At 41.2% G+C, this 25,620-nt stretch overlaps 2 protein-coding genes across 3 annotated transcripts; one reads left to right on the top strand and one right to left on the bottom strand.

Annotated features, from left to right (window-relative positions):
• Positions 1–729: 729 nt before the first annotated feature.
• On the bottom strand, positions 730–19,753 carry LOC308333272 (prostasin). Of its 2 annotated transcripts, none has more exons than XM_080789554.1 (6): positions 19,677–19,753; positions 6,215–6,327; positions 5,782–5,861; positions 5,076–5,347; positions 4,357–4,517; positions 730–1,239 (listed from the first exon to the last, which is right to left on the bottom strand). In XM_080789554.1, the coding sequence occupies exons 2-6, from the start codon at positions 6,257–6,259 to the stop codon at positions 982–984; spliced, it is 816 nt and encodes a 271-aa protein (XP_080645680.1). In that variant the 5' UTR covers positions 6,260–6,327; positions 19,677–19,753; the 3' UTR covers positions 730–981. The 2 variants fall into 2 exon arrangements, with proteins under 2 accessions (XP_080645680.1, XP_080645679.1); XM_080789553.1 differs by lacking the exon at positions 19,677–19,753 and adding an exon at positions 6,473–6,851.
• LOC308333274 (paired box protein Pax-6-like) lies at positions 12,874–22,186 on the top strand. Its single transcript, XM_080789556.1, is given in 9 exon segments — positions 12,874–12,947; positions 13,861–14,059; positions 14,809–14,914; positions 14,916–15,028; positions 17,406–17,488; positions 17,990–18,146; positions 18,297–18,370; positions 19,749–19,881; positions 20,087–22,186. Coding segments are annotated over 8 exon segments (870 nt in total). The 5' UTR covers positions 12,874–12,947; positions 13,861–13,953; the 3' UTR covers positions 20,185–22,186.
• The last annotated feature ends 3,434 nt before the right edge of the window (positions 22,187–25,620 follow it).

Here is a 25,620-nt window from a genome sequence, read left to right as displayed (position 1 = left end):
TATAAAGTGCAATAAAAAGTAGGTATGCACAGAATAGTCGGCCATTCAGCGGAATAGTGGAAAAAAGCATATTCGGTTGATTTTACAGCAGAAACCGAATAGATAAAATCATATCCTGTTTTATGTAATTAGTTACGGCAATGGTGTAAAAAAAAAAAGACAATCGTATTTGCTTTTCTGCCAACTGTTTCCTATATTCGGTTTCAGCCAAGAAATTCCCATTCGGTGCATCCCTAATAAAAACGAGGTACAGTACTTTTATGCCATACTTACATACTACATAAGTTACCAAATAAATGAATCCAAATAATATTCTAGCTACAGTAGCTACTGGCCTATACTGAGAAACAGCATTTTAAAGGATCTAATTACAGTACTTGTAACATTGAATACAGATAAATGATCAACAGTTTATTTTGAGCGAATGTCTTAGCTCAAACCAGATTTGGACTTTGGGTAGTTCAAACCCCTGAAAAACTGTATTGGGATCACTTCTGTGATCAGAATCATATCTTAAGGGCAGTCACACCAGTCTGGGCAACTAGGCTGGATTCTGACCTCTCGTGCTTAAGAGCCAGGTAAAGATAATTGAATAGAACAAATAATGAACTGAATTTAAGACATGCATAACAAACTTAACCAATTTATTTAAATTATAGAAAACATGTATCACTTATTTACATCATGTGAAATCAAGTTTAAAATCACAAGTTTATTAGAACATGTGAATCAGATTCAGATCAGAATCAGAAGTAGATAATTGGTGCTAAAAAGATTTTGAATGTACATGATGGCTTTGTGTATATCAGATACAAAATAGTAAAACTAATTGGCTAATTCTAAGCCAATTATCAACTCATAAATATTGTAATTATTGGCCAAACATCAGCAGACAGCTTTTGGTTTCCTTCATTTGTTACAGTGCGGTTTCTTTTCTATCTTACACAACTTTACCAAGAGAGTTTTCAAATGTGTTCCTTCCTATCTCAGGAGCAGCAGCATCAGCCAACTGGACAAACAGCTGACCAACACAGATGTCCTTGGAGCCCAGATCTGGTTAGCTTGGCCATACAGCTCGATACCTGGTACTGTGCTGCGGATTAAGTCTGCTAAGGTGGACAGTTTGGTGTAGACTCCAGGCTGGTTGGGTTCACCGCAGCCGAGGCCAAAGCTCACCACCCCAGCCTGCACCCAGGTCCCATTCACCATCTGGCAGACGAGTGGGCCTCCCGAGTCCCCCTAGAGACGAAGACAATGATCCAACAGGTCACAAACTACACTATTGTGCACTGAAATCTAACAACAAGTATTAATAATGTACACTAGTTGTGACAGAAGGTCACATTTACTAGAGATGTCCCGATACTGTATCGGTATCGGGAAAAGTATCGGATCTGCCCTTATTTGTCATATCGGTAAATATGCCAGTCTAACCACAGATCCGACACAGGGGTAAGGTTGACACTATGGCAGGTAAATAAAGTGTTGTGGCATGTGGAGTTTGCTTTCGAGTTGCCCAAACTGCAAGTGCACATTTCAGTGAGGAGTCTACTATAAACACAACACGAGATATATAGGTAGATAGCTATAAACACAACACGAGATATATAGGTAGATAGCTATAAACACAACATGAGATCACGACACTGGTATCGGTATTCGGTATCGGCTAACACGGGACATCCCTAACATTTACTATGAAAACGTGCAATTCCCGTCAGTGTATCAGTCAAAATCCCCATACATGGGAATTCCCCCATAATAATAATATATCATCTTGGTAAAGATGATGCAACCATCAGCCTGTTTAACACCCTAAAAGCATCTCCAAGTCCCCTCCCACTTTGCCAGGGTCCTTTTTATTGATTTGACCTCTGCTTTCAACAGCATGCTAGGATACACACGCTTCTGCAGACTCATTGACATCATACTATAATTAACTCAATGTCTGAATGTCTGTCAGAAACATCTCCTCACCGCCTGCACCAATCACTCCCACTTTCCACACAGGCATTGACCATAATAATATGGAGGTCTTAACAAAGCCCTTTTTCCAATTTAACAAATTATAAATTAATAATGAATGTATTAGTGAATAGAAATGCAGCAAGTATTTCACAACAGGTAAGGGCTAGTAGGGATAAATGGAGGTATTATCCATCTTGTCAGAGACTTCCTCTCTGACCGTCCTCAACAGGTCTGTGTGAATGATCATCGTCTAGTCAGTCTTATGTGAACACCTCAGACAGTTTAAGTTACTTGATTCAGTATTTTGATATTTGATATTCATTTTAGCTGCCCTGCCCCCTCCCTATACAAACCAACCATGATAGATTCAAACACCCGTAATTTTTTCTGGTGATTGATTTTGTCCTAATATGTGAGGGGCCGTGGTTTTTCAATTGTCGTTTCCATTTATTTTTTAAATATTGTTTTTGGAAAATAATGGAGGGAGAACCTACTGCAGGACCGAAGAATCTAAACAATATTTAAAAATAAATGAAGAGTAATTGAAAAACCACGGACCCCTCACGTAGGACAAAATCAATCACCAGAAAAAGGACAAGTGTTTTTGATGAATCTATCATGGTTAAAATAGAGCTAGAAGTTACAATGGGTTTGTATAGGGAGGGGGGGGGGGGCAGATAAAATGAATTTCAAATATCTAAATACTGAATCAAGTAACTTAAAAACTGTCTGCGTGTTCACACAAGACTGAGTAGACAATGAAATGACCAAAAGTTTTTTTGAAAGTGAAATATCCCTTGAACACTGGTGCTTCGCAGGGGACTCTTATCCCTGTTACTTTTCTCTTTATAGACAAATTAATTCCAGTTAGACCAGGATATGTTTCTTTTTTTCAAGTATGCAGATGATTGAGATAGATATGAAGAAGGGGGACACAGCAGGGCAGGAAGCATGTGTCATCTCTCCAAAACTGGTGCAATAAAAGTGTCAATGTGACAAAAACAAAATAACGTGTGCAGTCCATTACAATTAGTGGACAAATAGTGGAGGTAGACAATTTTAAATATTTAGGCACATATATTGACAGCAAACTTAATTTCAATTAAAATATTGACCAGATTTTTTAAACTTCTAACCAACGCCTGCCACCTACTACGCACCTCCCCATCCATCCATCCTTCCTCTTCCGTCTACCTTGACGGATACCCGTCCATTCAAACTCTAGACAGGCTTGCCCCAAAGTTATTAGTACAGCCGCGCCCGGCAGCCGGCGAAAACTAGTTCTCAACAGGCCCGAAAATTAACACGGCCCTCATCAAACCCTGTACACTCAAGAGAATATCCCCACTACCACCCTTAGATCTCCATATATGAAGCTGACCTGTTCTGACATTCCATGTTGAATCTTGATCTGACCTCATCAAACCCTGTACACTCAAGACATGCTCCTTATATGACCAGTACAGAATTCATTCTATGTTGATCTGACCCCCCCATGCTAAAGCACCAGCGTTCGCCCAGCAGTCTGCCATCAACGAGGCGGATGCGTGCACGCGACCTCGCCCTTTACGAGGTCGCCTCTCGCCCTTAGGCGTCTTACTGGTGCTACATCAGAAAAATACATTGGCAAAGTTAATTAAAGGTAGTGCAAGTGATTTTCTTTGGTTAAATGAAGTGTTAAAAAGCTCTATATTGTTGTGATAGTACTCATTGCTATATAGTCCGGCAGCCGGGGTTGTGGACTGGGAAATTTGGTATATAGTTTTTTCTCATTGGCCTAAAATATTGTCTATATACATACTGTACATATACATTCATGAATCCACTTGCTGACTGGCTGTCGGTATTGAGCAATTTGTTTTATAGGGGTTTACTTTATATGTGACCATACCGTTAACATCCCATATAAGGCAAAAATGTCAACATTTAATTATGTGTGACGTGTCAAACTATGTGGTTTTCATGATTCTGAATTAGTTTTGCACCCAAAGAAATTGACAAAGTTGTAACTGGAATACCGGTACTATACAAATAAATAGTTGGCTGACATTGGCTGACATTTTGTAACCCTACCTGAAAGCGCTCTATAGCAATGATTACCATCAGAATATAGTGATTTGTTTTAACCAAAACCCTACCTAATATAAATGGATATTCATTTTAATATTTATACCAATTTGTGTGTTCTTGTATGTCATCATACAATCACATATAATATAATAACACATATAATCACCTCATTATGGCCAATCACAATTAAATTTGCATCCTCACTTTTGTCTTCAATGTTTGTGTTTACACACTTTTCTTCAATGTTTGTGTTACACAAACCCTCAAAGCTGGACATAGAAGAAAGTAAAACAAACGGGTCACGTGACACCACAGTACCTGGCAGGCGTCCTTGCCACCATGCGGATAACCAGCACAGATCATGTTATATAGAATGTCCACTTTCTGTGTTGGGTGAAGCTGATACATCTCATGACATAAAGACCGGGAGATGATTGGCACCTTTACTTCCTGCAGGGGCGCCACTCCAGGCAGAGGAACTAAGAGGAAGAGAAGATTGGACATACTGGGTGCCGTGTACACTGCTCAGTGAATTGAAAGAAAAGTGATCACCTGAAACCTTGTAACCGATGCTGCTGCTATACGTACAGTACAGCCAAAACCTTATGACTTGAATGATTATTGAATCATTAATTATAGACTTGAATACTTTTGCCTATCTACAGATAATGTTCAACCCTAGAACAGAGTCAGACACAATATTAAGTAGCCTTGGGAACAAACGGTTCCTGAGGCGCGTGGCCCGTAGGTCAGGAGCCGATCTTCCGTTTCTGGAGGTGGTCACAGGGACTTCTTCATGCCTAGTGCCAAGCATAGAGGCATTGGGTACCATTTGTATAGTCTTTGGTATGAATAACTTGGCCAGGGATTGAACCACGACATCCCATTATGTGTTCAATTTGACATTTTTCATGTAAATTTAAAGTATTTTATCAAAAAACATGCTTCTCAATATATGTATTTATAAAATAAAAGGAATCAAAAGAGAAAACTATGTTGAAGACATGTGTGCCAACTCTGCATTTGGGAGAGCTTACTGTGGTTTCGAATGTTTCCCCATCCTGTGACATAGCACTGCATGCCTCCCGGGAACAGGGTTTCAGAGTCAGGTAAACAGACGGGCTGGATATGATACGACCAAATTATTGGGGTGCTCAGTTGGACTAGCGCCATGTCCCGCCCCTGGTGAGGTTCCACGTAGCCATTTGGAATCACCACCCTGGTAACACGATGGCTCGACTCATGAGGGTTGTAATCGTTCAGTTTGTGGCGGCCTGCATAGATGATGTAGGGTCCCAAATCATACGGACTGAAAGAGAGCAGGAGACAGAATGAAACTCACCTCACATTGAAATATGAAACCTATGCTATGGGCAAATTCAAGCCAAGATGATCCATTGTGTGGGGTTTGTGTTCAGCAGCTGGTATATAGAGCAAGCCTGTCCTTTGCATATTCACATTATTCAGATGCAATTTGATCATCCTGGCCATGTTTTGAAAGCATTGTTTGTTTCACAGAATGCAATTATTAAAAGATAAGGTTACTCGTGTTTGTTGAAGTAATATTAAGGGACTCTTGTTTATTGAAGTTTAACAAAGTTACTTTGGTGAAAATAACAATATTCAAAGAGATAGATTTTTAAAACAGTGAAACTGAAATGTTCTCTTTGCTCATGAACAAGCCAAGGTGGTGTGGTTCTGAATGTAATTGTCATGAATTAAGTAGGAACAAATATAGCCTACTTTGGAAAGCAATGAGCAGCAGAAATAACCCAGTCCTTCGTGATTATCGTTCCTCCACATACATGGCCCTGTGACTCTATCTGAGAAATAAGAGAAAGAGAAAAATAATCATTACAGCATCACAGGCAAATCCCTCACCACTAGCAAGTAGCCCCAGTATGTTCCCTCAGCAGTGGCACTACGCTCATTCTGTAGCTCCGAGATGAGCTACTGTACATATCTCGGCGCTACAGAAGAAGCGTAGGGAGAGGGCACATATGGGGCTAGACAGCAAGATGACCACACATTACTATTTGGTTACATTTACTCCCTCTCTTATATACACATGGATACATTAACAATGTGGATTTGACTGTGTCTGTGTACACTACAGTGCACACACAATAAGAAAAATAGTATTAAAAGACATGATCATTTAATTGTAGTTTCTTACCTGAATATCCACCTGCCATGGCCATGCACCTTCAGAGGCGGTCATTCCTCCCACAATCCTGTTTTCTAAGAACGGTGATCGGCCACATTCTTGGGCATAAGAAGCCAATATACCTACAGCATCATGTGTAAAGATGAACATTTCAGTCCGTGCGAAGAAGCTCGGTTTATTATTGGCCTACAAACAAACACTAGGACATATAGGCCTATAGGCTAATTAACATTTTTAATTCCCGACTAGTTTCGGTGACGAACTCACCTGTTACACACCACAAAAAGGATGATTTCCACGTCATTTCGATGGGCGATATTCCTTAACAAAACAAGCGACTTTGGTTTTAAAAAAATGGATCCAACTTTTCTTTCGTAGGTTGCCCTAGTTTGGGAGGAGACCTGTGGAATGTTTGCTGGTCATCTTCTTATCTAAATCAGCCCAGAGCCCCCACACAACAATAGCGACTTTGTTCCACAGCAAACGATATCCGACTGACTGGCCAAGGATTTGTAGGTTTTTAGGTGTTTTTCTTTCTCGCAAAGTCGATGCGCAGGCCGCAGGCCTACAGTCACTCACACCCCGATGAAGGATTTTGGATAGGATTTTACCAAAGAAAAATAAATTAATTAATAGAACCGGTTGAAAATCCTGGTGGAGAGGTGGAGAGGGTAACGGCCGAGAGGGGGAGGGGTGGAAGGAGAGGCTTTGGAGGAGTATTATTCCCCACCGCACCTGTGTACCTGACCGTTGGCAACCAATAAAACTCATGGTTCAACCCACTTCAAATCAGTTCAGCCAATGGGAAAAGTTGGGAATGAATTCACTCCTCCTGACTCGATCCTGGTTTAGTGGCTTCAGATCAGGATTCAGGACAGGTAGGCAGCAGGCTACAATGAATCTGTTCAATTCATTTACTTTCTTTCCTGGTAGGTATGGCGGTGCACCACTAGCCTAGTTAAGACAAGTAGCCTATTTATTACTGGCAGTGGCAGAAATGTCACATGCTCTGTTGTATTATTGGACACCCACACCCGTTTTGGCCGCCTACATGTGCGCGCACAGAACTGCTGTGTATGAGAGTTTTAGGTCAAGTCACTCACACACACACACACACACACACACACACACACACACACACACACGCACGCAACCCTTAACACACCCCTCAGCAACCTTAATCCGGTCGTTTTAACGCACCCCTCACCAATCCGGTCGTTTTAACGCACTCCTCACCAACCTTAATCCGGTCGTATTAACGCACCCCTCACCAACCTTAATCCAGTCGGACCAATACTATGCCTAACCAATGCTATGTCTAACCAAAGTATGCCTCCTGAACACAAGCTGTTCCCTAGCAACACTGACAGGGTCCCATGCCCCTACACCTTCAAATGGAGGAACCGGTTCTTCAACAGCTAGGGATCAACTGAGGGAATGTTTATTTGTACAACATTAATGATCACCCAAATGAAAGAAATCCAAAGTGTGTCCAATTGTCCATAATAATAGTCTACTCTAATGCATAGGCTAAAGGCTATAAATTAATTTTGTCCTCAGTGGAATCAGTAGTGTCAGCACTCAGCAATGTATGGATGTGTGATAAATCATGTAGTGTGGGGTGTTTGATGGTGTAAAAACCAATGGCTGCTAAACTAAAGCGTTAAGTTAATAAATATATATATATATATATCATGGCAAGAGAGGGGGACTGGCTATGGGCCTGGCCAACGCCTAGCACATTGGCCAGGTGCTCCCAAGTCCCAATGCACCTGATTGGCGTTGGCAGCCCAAATTACAGGGCCGATTTGTAACCCACAGCACGGGTGATTTGTAACCCGCAGCACAGGTCAGACTAACGGGAGGTCTGACTTAAGGGCAGTCCCTGGAATACACAGGCCCTAGTAGGTCAGCCTACAGGGGCTGTGATGGGTTGAGTCTGAAGGCGAGTTTGCATTTCATATGTGGAAATGGGGAATGAGTGGCTCAGAGCTCAATACCAAAAAGCATAATATCTCCTGGGCTGAGGGGGATTCCCTCGGCTACTAGTGATTAAGTGGGAGACCCGGCCCAGGTTCAAATCTTGGGCATTACAGTGTTTGGGTATAGGGTCCATTCCACAGCTTGGGACCCATGCAGGAGGGATAAAAGTCTAGGACACATAAGACACTCCAAGGGGCAGACAGACATCCTGTAGTAGTAGCTAGATCATGTCCTGGCTGAACTGCGTGGGTGTGTGCGTGCAAGGCTTGAAAACTGATGTAGAATGAGAAGGATTTAAATTTGTGGTTTGGAGGGAAAAAAAGCATTTTGTTTGTTTGTTTGTTTATGTCATATTATGTTATGTAAATGTATCCTTTGACATAAAGTGTAAAGACATACATTTAGTATTGTCTTCAAAGACCATACATATTTGCAATTATCTCTATCTTTTTAATAATAATTATGTCTGTCTGTCTGTCTGTCTGTCTGTCTCTCTCTCTCTCTCTCTCTCTCTCTCTCTCTCTCTCTCTCTCTCTCTCTCTCTCTCTCTCTCTCTCTCTCCTGCGCTCCCTTCCTCTCTATGTACCCCAGGCAGTGTGTCTAGTTTCACAGAGCAATTGAAGGTGACAGGGACAGAGAGGGGGGGAGACAGAGGGAGGACACATCACAGCATCGCCTGAGGCTACACAACAGCAGAGGAAAAGCGAGAGATGGAGTGACAAAGACAGAGGGAAAGAGAAGAGAGAGAGACATGAGGGGGGGGGGGGGGACAGAGCAGGGAAAAGTAAGGAATTGCACAAACAGGTACAGAAATGAGAACTTAAAGTTGAACAGCAAGAGCTGAAATGAGTTTCATGCCGATATTGCTGCAATTCACACTGTCTGACATACAGTAATGACTTAATTTTAAGCATGAGTCTTCCCTTCCGTTTGAGTCCGCTCAGTCACAATATATGAATGCATTATAGGATCTCTAGTGAAGTCAGTAAGAGCAATTATAATGGACTCCCATTTGTTTTTACTTTAAGAACTTGATGAAAATTTGTCATGGCATTGTTGCTATGGTGACCCCCCCCACTCCCCCCACAGCACTAAAAAAGCAAGGGATGGTGTGCGAGAGAGAAAGATACAGAGAGAGGGGGGGGGTGACAGGAATGAACTAACAAGATCCAAAAAAAAGCATGTCCCGAAGCTACATGAATCTTTGCAGGGAAGCACACACACACACACACACCACTCTGTGTATAGGGATAGGGATCATATAGGTTAAGCCACATTCAAACCGCAGGAACACGACAAAAGCCACCAATGACGGATAGGAAGGAAAGGAGAACCCATGTTTTTTTGTCTTCTTTCTTTCGGCGACAGAACATAATGACTAATCCACATAAGAACCTGGGGTGGGGGAAAACAATGTCATCTTTCTAAGACAGAGTTTCAACAAGACCCAATCAATGTGGGTTTTGTTAACTTTCCTCCATTTGTTTACACCTTCTCCTTGGCACAGAAGAAAGTAGCCTACTAGAGAGAGAGAGAGAGAGAGAGACAGAGCAAGGGGAGCCGCGGATAAAGAATACACAGTCAAATCCAGAGTGTCAAGTCATCTCTGATTATGAAACAATGGACCTGTAAGGGTCAATTTCTACACCGTTGGAGTTAAACGAACACCCATGATTTTATTGTGTCAGGGTTTCTGAAAGAGAGAGGGAATGACAGAGAGAAAGGGAGCGCAAAGTTTTTTCAACCGGAAATAAAACAAGCTGGCAACGTCCTCATCCCACAGCACTCACACACTCTCTCTCTCTCTCTCACACACACACAGACACACACCCCAAAGTCACACAATCTCTCTCTCTCTCTCTCCCCAACCTTCTTCCACTGCAAAATATGTAAGCCACATTTATTTATACTTCATCGTTTGCCAGTGTCACACACTGAAAATAGCTGATCTACAAGTTCACGATATGCTGTGACTGCATGTGAGCTTGTTATACGATGGAGTATTATATATATATTATATTATAACCACTTAAACCCTCGAGACGAGCATGCAGATCCCACCAAAATATCGATGCTGCGTTCAAGTGATTAATACCATATACTCTCTCTCTCTGTTGCCCTTTAACTCTACCATGTATACTGTCATACTTGCTGCCGTGTGGAAAGCCTGGTGACGCAAGGCTACCGTCATACCTGCGTCTTTACTTACTTCTGGCCTCAGACCTTGCACAGAAAAATGATCAGTGTTAACTTATCTCTGAAAGTACATATGTTCAGTAACCAACATGGAACAGAACAAGTGCATACATTGGATTGTTTGTAATACTGTGTAGCATCCATTGTCTTTGGTATCTCTGTGATATTCCTTTAACACAGTTCTGGGGTCAGACAGTGTCTTGTCCCACATGACTCAGAGGTGGGAGGACAGTACCTTTATATTTAGATAACAATATCTTTGTAAAAAACTAGAAATGTTATGACTTAGTATAAAGCCTCAAATCTCTGACCCTTGTACTTGTTGCTACCTTAACACATTTTTGAGTGGTGCAACCACTCCCTTATGGAGCTATGTGTGTGGGTACCTGGGTGGGTATGAGCACGAAAATAGCATGGTTGTTTTTCACCACCTGTGCGCAACCTAACACACACACAAACACACACGCACGTATTAACTGTATATATGATGATTTTGGGTGTGCCAGTACAGTACAGTACAGTACAGCAGTGTTTCCCAACCTTTTTTCTGCCAGGGCACACTTTTCATAGCCAAAAAATCCCAGGGCACACCTAGATATACGGGGGGTGGGGGGTTGTGTGTGTGTGTGTGTGTGTGTGTGTGTGTGTGTGTATATATATATATAATATATATATACATACATACACACTTTTTCCACAGACACACACATCATCATCATCGGCGGTCACTCGTATCCGAGTATGACTGTCCTCCTTCTTGGTCCTTGTGGGTCTCAGGTGGCGATGGAGGCCGATTCTGGACCCGATTACTCTGGTGCAGTGTGGACAGGGGAATGTAGTGGTTGGTTTGGGTTGGACCGGTTTATTGGATGCTCTCTCCTTTCTGAGTCTGCGCTTGTCCTGTGCAGCATGGCGGAGGTCGTCATCATATTTTGCAGCACCCTCACGGACAAGGTTTCTCCAGGTCGTCCTGTCTGTTGCACTTCTTTAGTTTTGTTTTAAGGTTTGTTCTCATATACACAAGATGGCAAGTTTTATATATATTACATTACTGTACTGTACTGTACTGTACTGTACTGTACAGGGTGCCCCACACTGTAACTCTGTCATTTCTCAACCGTTTCGGACGTGGGGGGGCTCGCCGGAATCGGCCCGGCCGTTCCTGGGGGCCTGGATATTCCCCAGAGACCCCCAAATGGTAACTGTCATTTCTCTAACGTTTCGGATGTGGGGCGACTCGCCAGAACCGGGTCGGCACCCTGGCCGTGATCCTGTGGGTCTGGAACTTCCAGGGACCCCCCGGGGACCCCCACACAGAGTTGCACCACTCACTTCACACGGGTGTGATTTTTTATATCACATTCTTAATTAAGTCATTATCAGCCCAGATATATTTCATCAGGGTTTGGATTTTCTTGTTGCTTGTTGCTAATATATATTTACACTAAGTACTTTTGGCTATGATCTGAATAACATATTACTACTACTACTACAACACTACTACTAACTAGAAGTAATAAGGTTGAAATCCACCAATTGTCAAGGGTTCAATTTGTTACTTAATTGTTACCCGATACATTAAAGCAGGCACCTACACATAATGTCTTATATTTGTATCAAAGGTGCTATACAAATGAAGTTATTAATAGTAAAAGGTATTTTCTGCGGTAGGCTATATTTTGATTGTTAATTTTTTATTAATATTAATATTAATATTTTATTTCATATTGGTCTAGTGGGTCTACATAATTGTATAATATCAGTGTAATATTTTAATATACAAATATGTTGATCGGTCTAGCAAGCTTAATAAGCCTATGAAATACCATGCAGTTTTTCTATATTAATTGAATTAATTTTGTGTATATATATATAATAACAATTTATATATAATTAATGTGATATTGATATGCTGCAATTGCATTTATTCTTTCTTACATTTCCTCATCAGTTATGTGCTTTATCAAAGCTGGAAAAAACACTTTTATATCGTTCATTTATCGTTCGTATCATCATACAGTGTCAACATTTCCTTTAGCCCAGAAGGGAATTTTGTCCACATGTTTCCACGTTACTTCCGTGTCAAAATGCAATACACCCGTACTCAATATTTATGTACAATTTATGGCTAACATTCTATTCCATCATCTATTTGTCATCCACTATCTCTCCATTATCTGTGCTTTTCCCCCTTCTTTCAGTCACCCCTCCTCTCGCTGGCGTTAAGTTCAAACTTGACACTGATGTTGACTCACTTTGTCACCCCTTGCTGGCACGCCTCTCTCTCTCTCTCTCTCTCTCTCTCTCTCTCTCTCTCTCTCTCTCTCATCCCTCACCCCTCCTCTCTCTTTCTCTTCTCTCTCTATCCATCGCTTGGAGGACAAGAGTGCCTGCAGACGCATTTCTCTCCTGAGCCCCCCCCCCCCCCCTCTCTCTCTCGCTCTCCACTCACACACAGTGTTGTCAACAAAGCCGTAGAGCGAGGGACGCAGGGAACAAGGGAATAAAGCTGTATGAAGAGGAATTATAATTTGGATTCTGCTGTCTTATACTTTGAAGCTTGGTAAGTTGGAAACATATCTAGTCTATCATCATATTCACTGTTATATGTGTGTTGCATACTTTAGCACTTAGTTAAGTCACAGTTACTGCTACACAGGCACTACACTCACAAAGTAATTTCTGGAGTGCCACTGAGAATGACATTAAAGAGAAAGAAATGAATTAAGGAAATTGGGTTATGTTTGATAAACCACCCTGGTTAGTCTGACCTTTGACTTAACACTGCAGTGTTACTTTCAGAGACTTGGTTCACCTCCAATATGTGTTAAGTTTCACAAAATTGACATAACAGTCACAAACAGAGCTGTCACTGCATGTAGTACCCATGAACTTGTGATTACTGAGTAAATTCAGACACAGTGTGTGTGTGTGTGTGTGTGTGTGTGTGTGTGTGTGTGTGTGTGTAGGGTTATACTTTCAACCACCAATATATTAAGCAATTTATTAACGAGTTATAATTTATAAATGGGTTGACATCAACTGGTTAATGGAAAACCCATGAGTGTGTGTATGTGTGCATTTGTGCAATGCATTTTCATACTGTAGTATGTCATTGTGCCTTCTCACACATGCACACATGTGTGTCCATGCATGCATGTGCTTGTGTATGGGTGTGCATACAGGAGTGGGTGTGTGCGTACATGCTTGGGGCTTCAGTAAAGATGGAGCTAAAAGCACGTAGCATAATAAATGTTATGCCTTTTAGAGTGGGTTCTAATGTACCCTGGTTCCCTATGGTATACCAGCATACCAATGTATAACACATACTCGTAACGACAGTAAGCGTGTAACTAACTCCATTTCTGTCTGTCATCATGAGGCTAATTCTCTACAATGCTTACCATGTGTGAACGCATGCAATGTCAACCCGTTCTCATTTCTCCCTCTCTCTGCTCCCTTTACCTATCGTCCAGCAAACGATAGAACGAGGGAGGGCAAGGGCTCAAAGGTGAGAAGAGTGGGGTGCTTCGTTCCTCCTCCATGGTGGCGGCTGGGATAGTTGTATTATGTATGAGAAGTTAACCATGCTCAACCTGCAAAGCGGCTCCAACTGGAGCGGGCCCAACAACTGGTACCATGACCCCACCGTTGTGCAGACGCAACACGGCACAGGTGCGTAACAAATGCATGTAGCACACCTGCAAAAAATCTCCAGTGATGTGCTAAGCGCAATGTAGACTCTAGTATAGTAGTATGTAGTCTGAAGTGCCATACACACCAAGAATTATAACTACAGCGATAACTCTCGAGTCCACTCCAAAACTATAACAATGACGACAGTGGTGAACAATATCATTGGGATCACTTTCTTTCCTTTTTATAGTTATGATAATCACATCAGAGTACGATGAAGAACTATAAAATGGGATCACGTTCAGAGCAATTTGATGAACGAAAGAAACACTTATCACAGAGGCGAAACTGTCATGGGTGTGAGAAAGAAAGGCTACTGTACTGCAACTTTTATACTCTGGCAGGTAAAACAAAAGCGACCATATTAGCATTTGAATGCCTGTGCCCGTAAAGGTGTGACTACGTGACAAAACGACAGTCATGGGGAAGGGAAGCTCAGGGGTGCTAATTTGTGTTACTACTTTCCTATTTCCTTCACATAGTCGGCGCCGCTGACTTATCATATATCCAATCAAAATCCACCCCAATTTACAATGCGTCACATTCAACAGGTCACGATCAACACATCACTCACGGTCAGCACGTGTTACTGGCCGCATTATCATTATCCTTATAGTTGCTTATACTAATTGCATTCACTGAAATGTGGTATTGCTTTGTATGAAATGTATCAAGTAAAACGTTCCACCAACCTGTTTATTAATCATATCTCTCTCTGTCTGTGCCAGTGTCTGAGGGCTGTCTGCTGGACACAGAGGGCAGCATGGGCGGCGAGGTTGGAAGAAGAGGAGGAGGAGGAGGAGGAGAGGGAAAAGGTGGTGGTGGAGTTGGAGGCCCCTGTGGAGAGGGACGAGGGTGAAGAATCCCAGCTGAGGTTACAGCTGAAGAGAAAACTACAGAGGAACAGGACTAGCTTTACCCAGGAGCAGATCGAGGCTCTGGAGAAAGGTCAGCACGCACGTGCACGTACACACACACACACCACACACACACACACACAACACACACACACGACACACACACACACACACACAGAGCGCTACCCCCCGGCTTCAACCAATTACAAGCCCTCCCAGGGCACTAGCCAGAGCTTGTCACGTTGTAGCTCGCCCTGCTGTTGTCTCTGGCAACACCCTGGTTCGTGGATCAGGGTCTTGTTTGTTGCTACTTGGACACAAACATACCTCAAGCGGCATTTGAAAACACCACATCACCAACAGGATCCAAGCAAAAGTGAGTTTGTTCATGACATGCTACTGTGGCTGATTTCTGACTTGGAGCATAGTGGAACATGGATTCATAAGGAAACCCTGGTGTCCCTAAGTTGGATATGTCAATAATGTCATTATAGAAACAAATTACTTTTTTATAGTAGATCTACAAGCTCGTATCGTGATGCAAGGCGTTGTGTGCTCTAGTTAGTAGATCAGCTATTTTGAAATATCCAAAGTGTAAAATGGGGCTGAAGTAACAGAGGATAGACTTCAATGGAAAATAAAGGATATGCATCTTCGTTATTCATCAATGGCTGCTTGAGTCTGTACTTCACATTTCACACCTGTGTGAAGTGAGGGGCGCTCTTATCATTATACATAATTTAATTCTGGCCACTCACAATTTGCGTCCTCACATTTCTGTCTTCACTTTTGTCTTCAACCCTAACCCTAACCCTATTTACCCAAACCCGGAAATCTGGGCATAGGAGGGGCTAGCGCCCCTCAAAAAAGAAAAAGAAAAATGCAGATCTGTTCCAAAATGCCCCAGGCGACTAGTTACTCACAAATATCTTGACATTGTTATTACGGCTTTATCCAGGGAGATCTAGCTTTTGTTTTGTCTGATATCAGGCCACTGAGAAGGATCAGAAAAGCACCCTTGAATGGTTGTGGCTGCTGAGGGCCCTTGAGCTAAATGAGGACGCAGTGACCACTGTGCAGCCAAGTGGAAACCCATCGCCGTGGTCAACTGCGTGCAAATGACATTAATGAGGACGGCTGACCTCCATGCACAAGCCAAGGCACAATAACAATCATGTGTTGACACAAACTGCAATCATGAGGATGCCAATTATAGCAATTTTCAGCAAAGCTTCATATTTCATGCATATTGTTATTAGCCTACTCTGTCTGCTGTGTGCATTTGCTGTGCTAGAGGGGTTGTCAATTTATACTTAGAAAATTGGACATTAAACAAAATTCAATAATATAGTGTGCCAGTGCATTATATATATATAAAAAATATATAAATCACACCTATGTGAAGTGAGGGGCGCTAATATATTAAAGTCTAACATTAAAAGCCATTAACAATAAAGAGACAATATTACGTAATGAGCCACATTATGACATAATTTTTCCCTTCATTGTCAATGGCGTTTACTAAACAAACATTGAACTAAAGATAAACATTAAACCTGTGCATAGGACCCCTCAACAAAAAAAAAAACATTGGTAATACACGTGACGTGAGTCACTACCAAAGGACCCTTACAGGTCTGTAGTGTAATTGTGAGCGTGTACATATTTGATTCCATTTGTACACTCTCAGAGTTATGGGGGCTCATAGAAATTAAAAAGTTTGAGAACCAATGAGTTACTACTACGAAACTTCATGGAGGTCATCAAGATTAACCAGACGGTCAGTTATAGAATGTGACATCATAACAAGCATGTCAGCAGTTGGAACACCAATACATGCATGTAAACCCTTGCAGGCCTATGTGTGACGGTCGGGCCACGGTGCCCTTGTTGTAGGGAGAAAACCACAGTGACAATAGTTAACTCATTAAGCTTCCTCATGTTGTGTGATTTGCTAGGGTGGTCCATGCTGCATGTAGAGTATGCTGCTAGTACAGTGCATTCAAAATTACAATTGCAAATTAAAGTGCAGACTGTATACACTACAAGGTATTTGTGTCACCTCTTAAGTCCACTTAGGTTTGAACTTGAATGGTTACAATTTAACTCATGAATGTTTTTAGCAGATTAGGGTGAGGATATCAGTGATAACTGGCTTTACATTCTATAGATAAATAATTAAAAAAAAAAATTGAGGAAAGATATTACATTTGTGAAGCGTTAGTGCTGGTAAGAACTAATAGGCTATTTAATTATTAAATGTAGTTTAATAATAAAATATAGTTTTATTTAGTTTCATTATATTCCTTTATATAAAATAAACAACAATAGTTCACAAGACGCACACTCCACATGCACGCGCGCACACACACACACACACACACACACACACACACACACACACACACACACACACACACACACACACACGAGTGAGCATGTGTGACTCAACTTGATCTGTTCCACAGAGTTTGAAAGAACACATTACCCAGATGTCTTTGCGCGGGAGAGACTCGCAAACAAGATTGATTTACCAGAGGCCAGAATACAGGTAAGTGAATGCTCTATCCAGCATCCATTTTTCTCTTATCATATTTTACTAACATTTGATACCCTTTCAGCCCTATAGTTTTCCAACAACAAACTCACTAATGAGTGTGGTTGAGCCTGAACTCATCGCCATTAATTCAGTTTGCATTGATCTAAATGTATGGGAGTGCAGTCTATTTCCAATGTTTCCTCCAACGTAGAAACTGTGGCTACACTTCAGTATGACCAGTTATACTTAACCACATGAATCCTAGCATCCCTATTCTAGGCATCTTATAATAAGCGAACATTCTGCCTAAATAGCCGTTTAAGTGGTTAATGTACTCTAGCATCATAGCCTTTCACATCTCTATAGCCACAATATGGCTAATGGCACTAGTCTAGGCTACCACTAATAGGGTGGTTGCCTATTTAAAGTGGAAGTAGTAGATCATGCACCTGCTGGTCCACTGATCCACTCCTTTGTAAACTTTTATATTGTTGATATCTCGTGCTACTGTAGGTATGGTTCTCCAACCGAAGAGCCAAATGGCGGAGGGAGGAGAAGCTACGTAATCAAAGAAGGTCAGCAGGAGGGACTTCCTGTTCGCAGACTCAAGCTCCCCTGACGACTTCCTTCAATACATCTGTCTATCATCCACACCATGGTAACAGTTCAGGTAAATACTTAGGCTGCCCTAACTTCTGCAAGAGAGGCTGACTTATCTTTACCTCTTTACTTCATATGCTGTGCGTGCATGCATGCTCTCAGAGTTAAATCAAATCAGTGTACTCTCTCTCTCTCTCTCTCTCTCTCTCTCTCTCTCTAGGGTCCATGTTGACTCAGGGTGAGACTTCCCTGTCGAGCTACAGTTCCCTGTCAGTCTTCTCCTCTGGGGTCCAGGTGGGTCACATCACATCACATGCATCATTCATCACCTTATGAACTTTAACAAAAAAACGGACCGCCATGGTAGATTAATTTAAAACCCATTTTGAGATTTTGAGATCTGCCATTTTTCAATAGCTAAAGCATAACATAATGCCAACACCAAAAGGGGTTCCCGCCCAAAATGTGTCAACTCTTTAACCCATTTGGGACTAAGGCCGATTCTAAAAATGCCTTCTAAATACTACTGACCTAAGTTTTCTGAAAAACTTATATTTATTACATTTGATATGGCTATATACTGTACATAGAAACAAGAACCCTAAAATGGGTTCCTGTCACTGCATGAGGAAAAGGCATTTTATTTCATTCATAACTATTGACATTTCTGGCACCCCCTATGCGCAGAAGTGATAGCGAGGTTTGATTGGATGTTGCATTCATGATATGGGGCGTTTTTGTAAGGAATAGGCCAATTACAGGCAAACAATCGCCCCTCAACATGTGATTGACACTTGGTGGTTTGTGTGCGTGCTTTGGACAAAATGTGTGTTGTGAAGAAAATGTTAAATGATGCAAAATCTATAGGCGGTAATGTGACATTTTGATTATGCCTATGGTTTAAGTGTTATAGGCCAAAACATAAAGCACGCTGGTTGTGCCACCATGAGGGCAATTTAGAAAATATGGTCTTCCCCTAGCGTAGTCTGCACAAAGCGTTTGTTGCTGATCGGTCCAGTGGGTCTCACACACACACACACACACACACACACACAGCAGGGGCGAAAACATAATCGCCGCCTCTAGCCTTCCAGTCCAGAGGGTAAGCCAGAGACAATAACCACAAAGTGCTTTGAAGAACTATAAACATATCAAGGCAAATAGAATACAGATATCAGATGAGATAAACTGATAAAGCCAGCTTGGGAAATTGAATACATGCACTCAGTGATAATAAAACATTCACACAAAAGCACACCCTTGGAAAGTGTATTCCATAGGGGTCATACTGGCAAATCCCAGACACCATTTTTCCTGGCAATTAATTTAATGTCTTGGAACCAGTTTATTATCTACTGTAGCATTACCACGTCCCCTTTACTCTAGCACCCCCAAGTGGTTAGACTGAAGGCATACTGTAGGCCTACTATGATCATGTGATGTGGGTCTGCCAGGCCACAGAGACTGTTGACAGTAGACACTAGATGACTAGACCCATACAGAAGGATGAATGTTTCCATATGGTGGAGTTATTGCAATCATTATGTAAACAGTGCCAAAAGATAATGTAATGCAATGGTAATGTTTCAGAATGTCTAACCTGTATCTCCACTCCTCCGCTATCCCAAATTCTTTCTCGTTCATCTGTCATTCATCTCATTCTTCCGTGAAGTCCATCCCCCCTCAATCTACCTCCTCTTACTCCTGCATGTTGCCTCCATCGCCCTCCACCCCGCGCAGTTTTGAGTCATCCGCCTACTCCTCCCCTCATCTGCAGACTCCACCCTCGGCCAACTCCAACACGGGTGAGTGTTTCTGTCTGCCTGTGTCTTGTGTCTTGCCTGCAGTAGACATGGACACTGTTCTTGAGCTGGAGGAAGACAGATCATAACAGTACACTTGGATATTAAAATGTAAAGTGTGTGAATCTGCTTTGTTTCAGTCACTGACTGGCTCACCCTATCTGTCTCTGTCCTGTCTTGTCCTCCCGTCTGCCTCTCTGCCACCCAGGACTCATATCTCCCGGTGTTTCAGTGCCAGTCCAGGTGCCAGGAACAGAGCAACAGAGCATTCAGAACCTGGGTCAATATTGGGCCAGACTGCAGTGAAAAAAAAGAAAAGAAAAAGAAAAAAGAGAGAGACAATTATCAACCAGCATAAAAAGGAAGGCTCAAAGGGCATGTACAGTAATAGAGAAAGTGTGAAAAACAATATAGAGATGCAGAGGTTTAAGGAAGCACAGGACTGCACTAGAGCAGCTTCGATGAGTTGCAGACCGACCCCGAAATGCATTAAATGTTTACAAATTCAGCTAAGAGCATTTGGTTGCACTTTGCAGTACTCTGTCCATACTGGTATTTACTTATATTATTATGGTAAATGTTTTTTATGCTTTTGTTAGACCAGCTGTCTGATCCAAAAATAATGAAGCCACACAAAAGCACAGGGCTGGGATTTTACTACTTACAATGTAAGACAGAGCAATGGGTGCAAGGATTGGGGATTGCCTGTTCTCTAAACCTCTAAATAGGAGTTTTAAACATAGGCTTTAACCATAAATGGCTGCTTTATGCTATTGTAAACCAAGCAATTACTTTGTGTTCTGAGTTTAAAAAGAGTCAAGAAAGCCGCCAAAGCTTATTGTGAAGGCTTTATTTTTTGCTTTTTACATCTCCCTCTCACTGTTTAGGTATACCAATTAAGACTTTTTATGATCATGAATTGCATACTGTACACAATGTAGAGGTTATACATGTCAATGTATGGGGATACCTCACTATTATCAAATAAGTAAATACCAGCAAATGTCTGTACTGTAAAGTGCTGTTTCTTGTAACTTGAGCAGCTCGATGACATTGTGGTAGTATTTTCCCTGAACATAAGCTGCGTAACGCTGTGTATACTACTGTGAAGGTTTAGAACACTTTGACTATCTTGCCAATATTGGACTGGTTGCATATTTTTGTACAGAAATATGTGAATAATGATGATGATGACGAAGATGATGATATTGGTAAAATAATATCAGCCATCATTACAGGGCATACTTTAGCAGTACCAGTACAATCACCCTCAGATTAAAGTTATTAAATAAGTGGGATGCACCAATACTGGCCAATTACTAGGCAAAAAGATTATATTGATATCAAAGAATTTGACAAATGATTAAATCAAATACCATAATGCCAGAAATCTAAGCAAAGTAACTTGCCTTTTGCTTGCTTTGTGCTTTTCACACCTATAACAGTTTCTTAAATCTCTGTAATGGAGACAATTGACTTACCGGCATGACAGTGCAATAATTCTGATATCAGCCAAACTAACGAGATACTGTAAATATGGCCGAGATCTGCGCTTAATATCATACAACAGATCAACATTTATAAGCCTACTGTTGTATCTACGTTTAGGGCTAGGATATGGATGGTGTTTGTGCATCCCTGTAAGTAAACGTACATATCAGTCAGCACATGACAATCAAGCTTCTATATACCAAAAAAGAAGAGGTTGTGTTCAACCAATCAAGTGCAAATACTTCAGTGAATGACAATCAAAAATATAGGAAGTGGGAAGCAGTAAAATCCTCAGTGTTTATTGGACTTGATTTTACACAATGGGGCTTGGATCGATCGGGCTGCAAACAGAGATGCATTTGGAGATGACTCAATATCGATACACCAGAATAAATGATTAAATATGACATTCCGTTGTCTCTCCATATTTGGTCAATGTGATGTCAGAGATCCACACCGTTATTGGACCCCATTAGTTAACCGGGTAACATCTATGTCCATTTTTACACTATCAGAAGATTTTGCTGTGCTGCCATGAACTGTGATAACTATCCATACAATAGTAGCTACAGTAGGCTCATGACCAAAAATATATACAATCAGTTATTTACTGAACTAAATCACGTGTTGTAGATACATTTACTGTACCTATCAGGCTTTTAGCCCATGCTTGCCCCAGACCATCGTTTTTGTGGCTGTATCTCAGCTTCATCTTTTGTGAAATGCCTTTCAACTTATTTATGTCTTTTCACATTGGTCACATAAGCCCTCTCTGTGGTTTCTATTGTTGTGCGACTTTGCTGTGTTAGTACTACATAGTTACCTAGAGTCAACCCTTTTGTGAAGACAGTGGACCCTTTTAACAAAAAATTAAACAGTGTGTAATGAAATTAATTAATTTGCTTTTTTGTACGGACCATCATGCTCATTGTTTTATTCATATAAACGGACTGCTAATAATTGCTTATGGAGGAATTAGTCATATAAAATGTGACAGTGATGAGGCAGCATTTGTGAAAGGTGATGCTTGTAGGTCGCTAGTCGCTACCCATAAAGGAATACAAGAATGCTCTCCCCAAAACACACTCGCCCCGGGTCAAATCCAGTGGCCTAGGATTGGTCGCCACCAGGCCACAAGTATTCCTAAACTTAGTAAAACTATGCCTAACCCTAACCTTATACTCAGTAAAACAAATACAAGAATACAAGAACCACTGGGGACGAGCAACTAAGTATAACTCAGGCTGTAGGATTTAAACTATTGACAGCATGGAATGGACACTAGCATCTTCCCCTTCTGCCGACCATTAGTGGTTGGGCTCTTGTGCTAATGGCATCACTCACTTTAGACCCTGGGGGAATGGAGAGAAATTAAAGAAGGCAGAAGTGAAGGAGGGAAGGAACTACAGGAAGGAGATGCTTTGCAGATCCTTCCAGTGATGCTTTGCAGATCATAAGAACAGAAGCAAGGCATTAATAGCCTAGGACTGTTGCCATGTGTGAAGTCTATGGACACCAGCTTAATGTGACAATGACATTAGCAATTTCAGCCTTCAGTTACATAATGAGGCCCTCTGTTTATTTCTATTTTTTCTTCAATAACTGCGCTCGACTTGACATCATAAATACATTAAAACAAAACATACATTTAGTATGTAGAGTAGAGTAGTTGAGCTTGGAATAGCACTGATTAAAGTGTAGTATCTCTAGGTAAAATACAATAAAACACACAAAACAAACATCCAAGCTGGAGGGTATAAGTAAACCTTACCGAGCCATGATGCCCATAGGTCAGGAGCCTATCTCCTGTTTCTGTAGCGTGAGGCAGCTAAGCGGCATGATGTACAAGTAAAGTACACCCCCTGGACATGATGTACAAGTACAACCTCTGGACATGACGCTGTAGTAGGTCGTATAGGACTGTACCCCAATCCAACCCTTTGGACAGCCACACAAATACAGTATATTACATAGTAATTGATATGCATATATTTTCTGCAAATCTCTCAGATACACCAATGTTGTTTTAGTGGAGTAGTTTTTTTTCTTATAGGTGCAGATTATAATGATCTGAAAAACAAAGGGGGAGAGAGAGAGAGCAAACGAGGGGGAAAGACGGAGACAGAACAGTGACACTTTTTGTCTTGTGACAAATATGCCACACTACGTTTCGATGTGTTCACTGTCCAAAGATGGCCAATTGAGAGTAAACAAATCAGTTTTGACTGGAATGTCAAACAGGAATGAGAATTCTATCTACACTATGACAACTACCGTATATGGCATTGGTTTTTCAAAACACTGTGTTCATAGAATTCAAAATACTGTTTTGAATTCTAGGAACACAACGAGAAGTGTACTGACCAATACACTATTGGCTAACACAAAGCCACATCTGCTTATTTATGTGTCTCAAAGGTCAAACCAGTCTCCTTGATTTGGGGGGGATAAACAATTACCAAATGAACAGATACAATTTGTGCAATATCACTTATATAGCCTACCAATAACCCGTTTGGCTGGCCAACTGAAACACTAAAAACTACTACACCACAGAACCACTCACTGGCCACGCTGGCGTGATGTCCAGTGATGTTCTGCCATGCATGTCGTCCATCATGTGTTCAACATCACTTGTCAGTTATAGGAAGGGAAGGGAAGTACGTGACTCACTCAAATTACATGCCATGCTGGCCTTCTCTGGAAATGCTCTTACCCATGCTTTACCCATTGAACAACACTGTTTTGGTTATGTCATACTTGACTTATGTCGTATAGCTGAATGAAATACTTTGAAGACAAAAATACTTTGAAAACCCTATATACAAGGTTTCCTCAACTATGTATGCACCTCATGGTACCACAGCACCCAAAACAAACTGGTCAGGCTACTACTTGGCCTAACTCCCAGAACCCACCTCACCCCCCGTTCATTTTGATAGGTTGGAATGGCTTAGGGTTTGACGACAGAGTACAGCAACTTGCAATGGGCCTGATTCTCTATACACTATGCCTACTAAGATACCCATGTATGATGTACCTGGGTGGCAAAATACTTCCTTGATGTCAACGAAGTCCATGATTACAACACCAGAGGGAGTTCCACAGATCACAACCCAGATTCGGCTCAAACAAGCTGGGGTTAAACAAATTTCGCAACTATGCTACTAAAATGAGGAACGCCCTATGGGCCTATACCAACCATTAAGAAATATGAATCCTTAGACTCCTTCAAAACTGGACCCTTTTTTTTGCATATAAGTGTATGTCTTTAATTGTTCTGATGAATTTAAAATGGAGCACCCTTATGTAAACAAGTCTTAGTGCTTTTTCTGGTTTTATAATCCTCTTAGCAGATTTTGTATTGAGCACTGTCTAAACTTTAGACTGCATACGCGACTGTAATCTGAAACATGTAATTTTATTTTCTAGTTTATTTCTACCATGCATCTGTTTCCCTCTTCCTCTCTGGGTTCCGGCCCCCAGAATCCTTAGTCCTTGATTTCTCACTTTGCTCAATTCTTGCGAACACCAATTAACTGCAAGAGCAGCTGCCTGCTGTAGTAAGTGTAAGATCCAATATATTTTACCGTAACTTTTCCTTTCCTGAGAAGTTTTAGTTTAGTTTATTTATTTGATCTTCCTTCAGTTTCAGATACAAAATGTAAAGACAATGAACGTAAGCTGGTATGAAAACAAAACCAAAACATGAAGATGATCAAAAGGAGTAGGCAGAAGCTAAAAGCTTATAAATGCCTATCCTACTTACAACAGAACATGAATCGTAATACTCATTACATTAACAGATTCACAAACAAAAAGTCAGATACGAGAATTGCATCCTACATCAACCCCCCCCCCAGTGTCACCGTAGAGATAGCATTATGTACATACCGTTAGATTACACATTATTATTGTTGTTATTATCCTTATTCACATTACCCTCATTGTCAATGATCATTATCATTTATGTTGTTGCTGAGAAATATCATTAGGTTCACATTTTTACTGTTAGCATAAGTACAATAACATTAGTTAATTTATTATTAATAATGACAGCACTATCGAAACCTGTACAAAAAGTATCAGTTGATCATACAATAACGTCAACATCTACCCTATACATAATTTCCCTATAGTATGCTGTATTTGGCCAAAAGGATTCGCTTGAGAAATATTTTGAATTTTGAAAAGTTACTGTGTTTGACTTCCTCAAGTCCTCAAGAAGAGAAGAGAAGAGAAGAGAGGGGG

This window comes from Protomyctophum bolini, assembly GCF_963924005.1.
Source record: "Protomyctophum bolini genome assembly, chromosome: 18".
Classification (NCBI taxonomy): domain Eukaryota; kingdom Metazoa; phylum Chordata; class Actinopteri; order Myctophiformes; family Myctophidae; genus Protomyctophum; species Protomyctophum bolini.
Note: the sequence above shows the minus strand (reverse complement) of the source record. Positions and strands in the feature narration are given on the sequence as shown.

Excerpts from the sequence above, each read along its gene's own strand:
- LOC308333272 (XM_080789553.1), bottom strand. The coding sequence starts at position 6,509 with ATGACGTGGAAATCATCCTTTTTGTGGTGTGTAACAG. Across the intron at positions 5,862-6,214 it reads CATGGCAGGTGGATATTCAG|ATAGAGTCACAGGGCCATGT; the intron begins GTAAGAAACTAC and ends CTTATTTCTCAG. Across the intron at positions 1,240-4,356 it reads GTGGCAAGGACGCCTGCCAG|GGGGACTCGGGAGGCCCACT; the intron begins GTACTGTGGTGT and ends CTTCGTCTCTAG.